The 7637-nt window shown below is 37.2% G+C and overlaps 1 protein-coding gene across 1 annotated transcript; it reads left to right on the top strand.

Moving 5' to 3' along the window:
- The first annotated feature begins 394 nt into the window (after positions 1-394).
- Positions 395-4463, top strand: LOC107724047 (zinc finger BED domain-containing protein 4-like). The gene is made up of 6 exons (XM_016532826.1): positions 395-664; positions 775-892; positions 1002-1141; positions 1224-1694; positions 2354-2930; positions 3008-4463. The coding sequence occupies exons 1-6, from the start codon at positions 521-523 to the stop codon at positions 3331-3333; spliced, it is 1776 nt and encodes a 591-aa protein (XP_016388312.1). The 5' UTR covers positions 395-520; the 3' UTR covers positions 3334-4463.
- Positions 4464-7637: the final 3174 nt, after the last annotated feature.

The following is a 7637-nucleotide window of genomic DNA, read 5'->3' on the forward strand; positions in this document are numbered from 1 at the left end:
AAAATAGTACAAACTTTGCTAAAGTGATTGTTTTGAACAAGTATTAACTTAGACATTATTTAAAAAACATTATTTTAGCTGAAGTATTTGTATCAATACCGTGTGTGGGGTACATTTATAAGATTTTTAAACAAAGTAAACAACTTGAATGATTTATTTTCACACAAAATCTGTTGCTCCATTAATGTTCAATACAACATACATATTCTTTCTGCAATTATATATTTTAGGTGCAGTGAAAAGCACATTTTTTCTTAAGGGGTGCCTTTAGCTCCGTTGTACCCTATATATACAGTATATATATATATATATATATAACATTGTGCAAATGTTTAGTGAAAACTTACAATGAATAAATAACTTTAATAAATAACATTTAATAATTAACTAGGGGTGTGCCATATGACGATTTTTGATCGATTAAAATGTCTCCGCGATCTGCTTTATCGTAAATATGGACTGGTTCAGGAATCGGTTCGAATCTTGGCGCGACTTTTTGACAGCTATATAAACCCATGGGATGTGTGGTTGTGATAGAGGTGAGCTTGGGTTATTTGATAGTGTAGCTTATTTGATATTGTTGCTTGTTGTTTCTTTGGAGCCAGCAAAAAAGAGAAAGACTTCCCCTGTATGGGAATACTTTGATCAGATTTCTTCTAACAAGGTAGGCATATATACATACAGTACATATATACATACATTATTACCAATGCATTGTATTTGTAAGAAAAAAAAAATTCAATTTCATAATTTCTTACTATCTTTTATTCAAAGGTGAAGTGTATGTTGTGCTCTAAGGAATTGGGGTACAATAATAACACTTCATCCATGATAAGGCATTACCGTGCATTGCATGAGAACAAGGAGAGAAATGGATGTGGGCCCAGCCAAGGTGTGTCATTACAAATATTATACACTGTTCCATCCTGATTTTTGTAAACCATGCAAATGAAAGAAAGGTAAAAAATGCTTTATTTACTCAGCTTCTCTTTTTTTTCTAGCTACCAGAAAACAAGAGCTGGATGAGGCCCTGGTCACAATGATTGTGAAAGACACACAGCCATTTAGTATTGTGGAGGATGTGGGATTCAGGGACTTTGTTCAGAAACTAGACCCAAGCTATGTTCTTCCCACAAGGCAGGTGTGTATAGGTCCATGCATTAAGCAAAAGAGTATTACAATATTGCATTTGGCAATTAAGCACTGCTTCTTCTTTCCTTTAGGCTGTAAAGGCCATGGTGGAGGCGAAATATGCCGAGTCCAAGGAGAAGGCCAAAGCTGACGTGAAGAAGGTGACTGCAGTGAGCCTGACGTCTGACCTGTGGACGTCCATCAACATGGGTGCCTACCTGGCAGTAGCTTGCCACTTTGTTGACAGCAACACCTGTCTCAATTCAGTTCTGTTAGGAGTGCTCAAATTTCCCCAGGCACACACTGCTGAAAATTTAGCTCACTTGAAAGCCTCCCTCATGGAGGAATGGGGGATAACCAACAATGTAACATGCCTGGTTACAGATGGTGCTGCTAATATGATCGCCTGTGGCAGGGAGCTGAGGCTCCGTCACACGGTCTGCATTGCACACACTCTTAACCTGATAGTTAAAAAGGCTCTTGACCAGACCCCTGCGCTCGCTGATATTCGGGCCAAGGCGAGGAAGCTCGTGGGATACTTCAGAAGCAGCGTCACTGCTAAGGTGTGTTCTTTGAGTCTGTTACAATTTCTGCTTGTGTTACTACTGCTGTGACAATTTAAAGCAATAAGCCCGTGAAGCCGTGGTTTACAGTGAATTTATAACAGCTAAGGGGCGTTGTTAGGCACGACGCAAAGTGGAGTAGCTGTTATAAATTCACTGTAAACCACGGCTTCACGGGGCTTATTGCTTTTATAAAACAGTTATTCCATATGTGTCCCTGCAGCACAAAAGCAGTGTTAAGTCGCTGGGGTATATTTGTAGCAATAGCCAGCAATACATTGTATGGGTCAAAATTATTGATTTTTCTTTTATGCCAAAAATCATTAGGATATTAAGTAAAGATCATGTTCCATGAAGATATTTTGTAAATGTCCTACTGTATATATATCAAAACTTAATTTTTGATTAGTAATATGCATTGCTAAGAACTTCATTTGGACAAATTTAAAGGCGATTTTCTCAATATTTTGATTGTTTTGCACCCTCAGATTCCAGATAGTTGTGGTTGCAACAAAGTGGTTGCCGAGCAACACACAGAAGTAAACAAAGGTGTATGTTTGTAGAGTAATTCACAACAGCTTAGAACGCGGCTCAGCCAATCAGAATCAAGGACCGGAACTATCCACTTTATAAAAATTAATTGCTACTCTTTTTTAAAGGAAAAGCTTGCACAGCTGCAACAGCAGATGGGAAGGCCTACGCTGAAGCTCCTTCAGGAGGTGGAGAACCGCTGGAACAGCACCTTTCAAATGCTGCACCGTCTGGTGGAGCTCAAAGAGCCAGTGCGGGCAGCTTTAGCCAGTCTGGCCACTGAGATACCCCCACTGAGCTCTGATGAGCTCACCTCTGTGACTGCATGCCTTTCATTGCTCTCTGGCTTTAATGATGCCACTGTGGAGCTGTCAGAAGAAAAGAAGGTTTCTGGGTCTAAGGTATTGCCACTGCTTAAAATGCTAGATGAAAATCTGCAGGAAGAGATGAAGAATATGGCATCTCCAGTGGCAAGACAAATGGGAGAGCATCTGAAAAGACAGTTAATGGAGAAGCTCAACACATTGCAGTCTATGAGCATCATGTCGCTTGCAACAATGCTGGACCCTAGGTTCAAAGCGATGGGATTTTTTAGTCCTACAAAAGCCAACGAGGCCATAAAAAGGCTTACATCAGAGTGTGCTGCCATAGTTAGCTCTGCAGCTCAACCATCAGCATCACACGGGGCTGAACTTGTAACTCCAGGTAATTTGGTTTTTGGTTTTGAGGTCATTTTGGATTAATAACTACACTCACTAACAAGGTCTTTGTATACTTCTTAGGTAACAAACTGTGGCGTCATCTGGATGACAGTGTGATGGAGTCGAGAAGAAGGCACAGCGTTACAGCAGACGCTAGTGTGGAAGTCCAGCGGTACCTTGCCGAACCAAATATTGGGCGATTAGAGGACCCCCTGCAGTACTGGGAGAGACAGAAGCTTATATATCCTCATCTGTATAGGCTTGCTGTCAAGTATTTATGTACCCCGGCTTCATCTGTGCCTTGCGATAGGGTGTTTTCAAAGGCAGGAGAAGTTGTGTCAAAAAAAAGAAATCGCCTTAGCCCTAAAACAGTTGAGAAATTAATGTTTCTGAATAAAAATGTCTGAAGTATACCCTCTTCATCAAAATTTTAATAGTTGAAACAAATACTTTAAAAACGTTTCAAACAATAATGGATGTCTGTGTATTTTGTAATTTTCTAATGAACATTTTTAAGTTATCAATTCTAACTAATGGTGTGTCAGGAGTGTTTATCGTATTTATCTTGTCTGTTACAATGGAACATTTATTCATTTGCTTTGTCAGACTCGTAACTGTTGTAACAGTGTACTCAAGTCAAAACACCCCATAAGCTGGCAGGTGTTTCTTCGCTACTATCGCATTCATACAGTGCTTTCTAGTAAAGCGTTTATTACAAGTAAATATTAACATCAAATCTACAGGTTTGTTCTGTATTGAAACATATTGAGCTGTAGATGCACAAAAACACTAATGAAAATACATGTATTGCAAAGTTCTTCAACAGGGAGTTTTGTTTTGTATGTATCGTGTAAACTATACAGGCGCGTACGTGTGTGTGTGTGTTTGCATTTGTACATGAGTTATGCTGAATTATTGATCTTGACTTTCATTTACAACTGGAAGAGAATTTCATCTGCACTGCATTTTATCCACACTACATTCTTGCTGTGTTTACATCATAGCGGGGAAAAATGCGAGAAGGTTAGCTCCTGTCTCAACATCTCTACAGTACGATATTTATATAGAAATATAGAAGTGCGTTCACAAACTCTTTAGATCTGTCCCCCAGCTTCTCTAAAGGAGAGGCCGTGATTTCGTACATGGTCAATTAGGGTAACTGCTTTGATTTGAAATTGGTCTGAACCTTCTATCTCTCCTTCCACTGTGCTGTCCACTTCTTCTCTGTCCATGTCTTCTTACAGTTTCTCCTCATGATCTTTACACCAATGGCCTGCACTCTACTCATCTACCCCCCCCCACCACCCTTTACATATTTTTTCTTGCTCTTTGTATATTTTTCCCCTTTTAAGCAATTGAGATAAATGTGTTAACAATTAGAAAAACTGCATTTCCTTTGTTGTCTGTTATTAAGCGAGCAGTTATTAGTTTGTGGTTGTGCATTTGATGATGTGACAGATTACAGAGTGTTGTTTGTTGTGTTTGGACAAATCAATGTTTGTGATTTGTATAAAACCAATAAAAGGAGCTACAATTGTTTTTTACTGGTTAGTTGTATTAACTTACGAAAACATTTGAGAGTTTTGTTCACAGTGTTTTGAGAAAATGATTTGCATGATTTGTAATTTGCATGACATGAATGAAAACAACAACGATCTGTTTGGGACAATTATAAAGTGTTCAGATCACTGTGTAAGATGTTTTCAGAACAGTAACCTGAGATTGGAGAAATGTGCCAAATCGATTGTGAAAAACTGTAACTGATCTGGGTCATTCAAGTCCAGTCCCATACACTGGCTGTGCCCGTCTTTCCCAGAACTAACTTACACATCGCCCCTCTCCTCAAACAAAGTATGCATAACAATAGCAAGTTACCACAGGCCAGATAAGAGCCATGTGAAGAATCCAAGGATCTTAATTTCTTAAAAGAAACCTATGAGTGAGATACACTAAACCCAGAAAAACAGGTGAATAAAACAGCAAGACATGGGCTGTAGTATGTTCTGTAGGCTCCAGACAAGATGTTCCAACTGGCTTTGGAGTAGTCGGCCCATGCTTTCAAAACCTATTGGGATAAAGCATATGTCATTGTTAAAACCATAACAAACCAACACAGGTCTTTTTCATTTTGAAGCAAAGATATAAATAAAAACAGTTGTAAAATGAAGCGATTAACTATGTTCAGGAGATTCCAGGTGATTTTCCACTTTCCACTGGATTGCTACCAAATTACAGTTCACGTACATGTTCATTATTTTTCGTTTCCCAAACATCTTTTCAAAAAACATCATTATAATGCAATTTTTATTGTTGCTAAAGGAAAATCTATAGCATTAGAAGGCATAATGTGAGTGATAGTTGCTGGGACATCTGTAGTTGGCTACAAAGTTGTTGTCTGTTTGCACACAATTAAAAAATTTAAACTTTTTAGACGGTCCCTATCTTGTTTTCTGCTCTACATTGGACATTCGGTGGACATTCGCAAGTAAGTATGCCATTAAAACTATACTTGGCCGTTTTGATCGATTGTGGAAAAAAAATGTAGTAGGTTGACAGTCATGTTGCTGATTAGAATTTGCAAAAATAACTTTATTGCACATATAATTAGAAACTTATGGTAATGTGTGAATGTGCGAATATAAAACCAACTTTATCCAAGTTAAATATGGTAGTATCTTATTCTATCAGCTGCAGTTCTGGTGCCTCCGTCTCAATATACTGTACACTGCACTTATTCGCAATCACAAAAGTACATTATTTGCATGTGCTTTAAAGCCTCGCTGGTTAAACATTTCATTCGCGTGCTGTTCTGACAAGCGCCTTTTCTGAGCGTCTACACCTGAAGCACGCGCACTAAAAATCCCCTCAAACAGTCTTTGCAAGGAACTGTTTTTATTATGTGCTCACTATTGCTTTGTCTGTTATTACAGATCGCTTGATATGTACTGAGTATTTATGCGTTTTTAACCTAAATCACAGCAGCGTATATCTGTGAAGGATGTAGACTGTCAAACAAACACAACTGTTAGCCAATCATAGCCTATTACTTCTAAATTATGATGTTTTTGGTGTAAGAATGAGAGTCCAAACAGCTGATAAAAACATCACAATAATCCACAAGTAATCCACAGCACTCCAGTCCATCAGTTAACATCTGGAGAAGACAAAAGCTGAGACAAATCCAGCATTAAGACGTTTGTAACTAAAATACATTGAGTCCATAATGCATAATAAAGCTTTGTTTGGACTCTCATTCTGACGGCACCCATTCACTGCAGAGCATCCATCGCTGAGACACTGATGCAATGCTACATTTCTCCAAACCCGATGAAGAAACAAACTCATCCTGATCTGGGATGCCCTGAGGGTGAACACATTTTCAGCAAATGTTCATTTTTGGGTGAACTATTCCTTTAATGTGATGAATATTTGCCCAGTCATGCATAAATGAAACTGGTTAACTAACTAACTAAATAAATAAATTAAATTAAAATGCATTTATTCAAATTGCTTAGAATCAGCATACAGCTGTTCATTCTGAAAACTATTACATGTATTCAGTTAAAAAGTATGAAGAGTTCAAATATAGCTAGTGTTGGAACAAGCAATATTCAGTTAAAATGAATGAGAGTGAAACAAATTGGATTTATTGATGATAAATATATAAACCTGGGTATTGTGTATTGAATACAAACTCATTTTATTAATATTATTACAGAAATCTGTTATCAGTGCCTGTTTCAGTTGTGCATGACTGACAAATATGCATCACATTTAGTTTATGTTAGTAATCCAAATGGATGAACATTTTATATGCAATTCAAGTACATAAATCTTAAATTTGGGTCTATAGGTTTGTACTTAAATGTTTGGGAGGAGCAATAGTACCAAATTAATTATCAGTGACATTGATGTCTATTAACCTAATTGTTGTTATTTCCATGTAATACCATTTTGTCAAACTAAGCGATAGTGATGAATTGAGAATTAAACAATGCTTTCTGCTGATATAGAAATGCTCTTACGTTAGTGGCTTGACTAACCAGGTGAAAAACACATTCCAGTTTTGTTATTGTGCGCCTGCGTTACAGTAAGCATGCAGTCTTTGTTAGACATGTGTTAGTTATTAATGATGAATAACATGTCAGTAATGTTGTTTATGATTATTATATTATCGCTTAAGCTCAGTAATGTACTAGTGTATATTGTTCTAATTGTATATTATGAAATTGCCAGAAATAAAAACTGATTTCATGAGAACAGAACCTGTAGTTTTAGTCTGATCAAAGAGTTTCAAATCCAGTGGTGTATGCAAACTTTATGAAGCAGTGTGATTGCTTCAGGGAAGTTTTTATTCACAAAACGCTTCTGCATAGCTCTCCGATGGTCCCTGTATGTTTTATTATCGAGGCTCTTTTTTTAGTCAACACATTTGCTATTGTACTATTTGTGGAATCAGGAGCAGATTCTATATATATATATATATATAGGCTATATAACTAAATTTACCAAGACTGACAGTAACCAAGGAGTAGCCATTATTAATTACACCTACTTTTTTAATCACAATTCTCATTTTCAAAAATTTCTTTCAAGAAATATCCTACATAACCACCTATTTTGTATCTCAAACAACAGAAAATGGCCATTCAACAATCTTATCAACAGCTCTCTCTAAATAATTTATTCAGCAAAATGTAACTTCATTAGG

This window comes from Sinocyclocheilus rhinocerous, unplaced genomic scaffold (genome assembly GCF_001515625.1).
Source record: "Sinocyclocheilus rhinocerous isolate Xijiao unplaced genomic scaffold, SAMN03320098_v1.1 scaffold3382, whole genome shotgun sequence".
In the NCBI taxonomy this organism is placed as follows: domain Eukaryota; kingdom Metazoa; phylum Chordata; class Actinopteri; order Cypriniformes; family Cyprinidae; genus Sinocyclocheilus; species Sinocyclocheilus rhinocerous.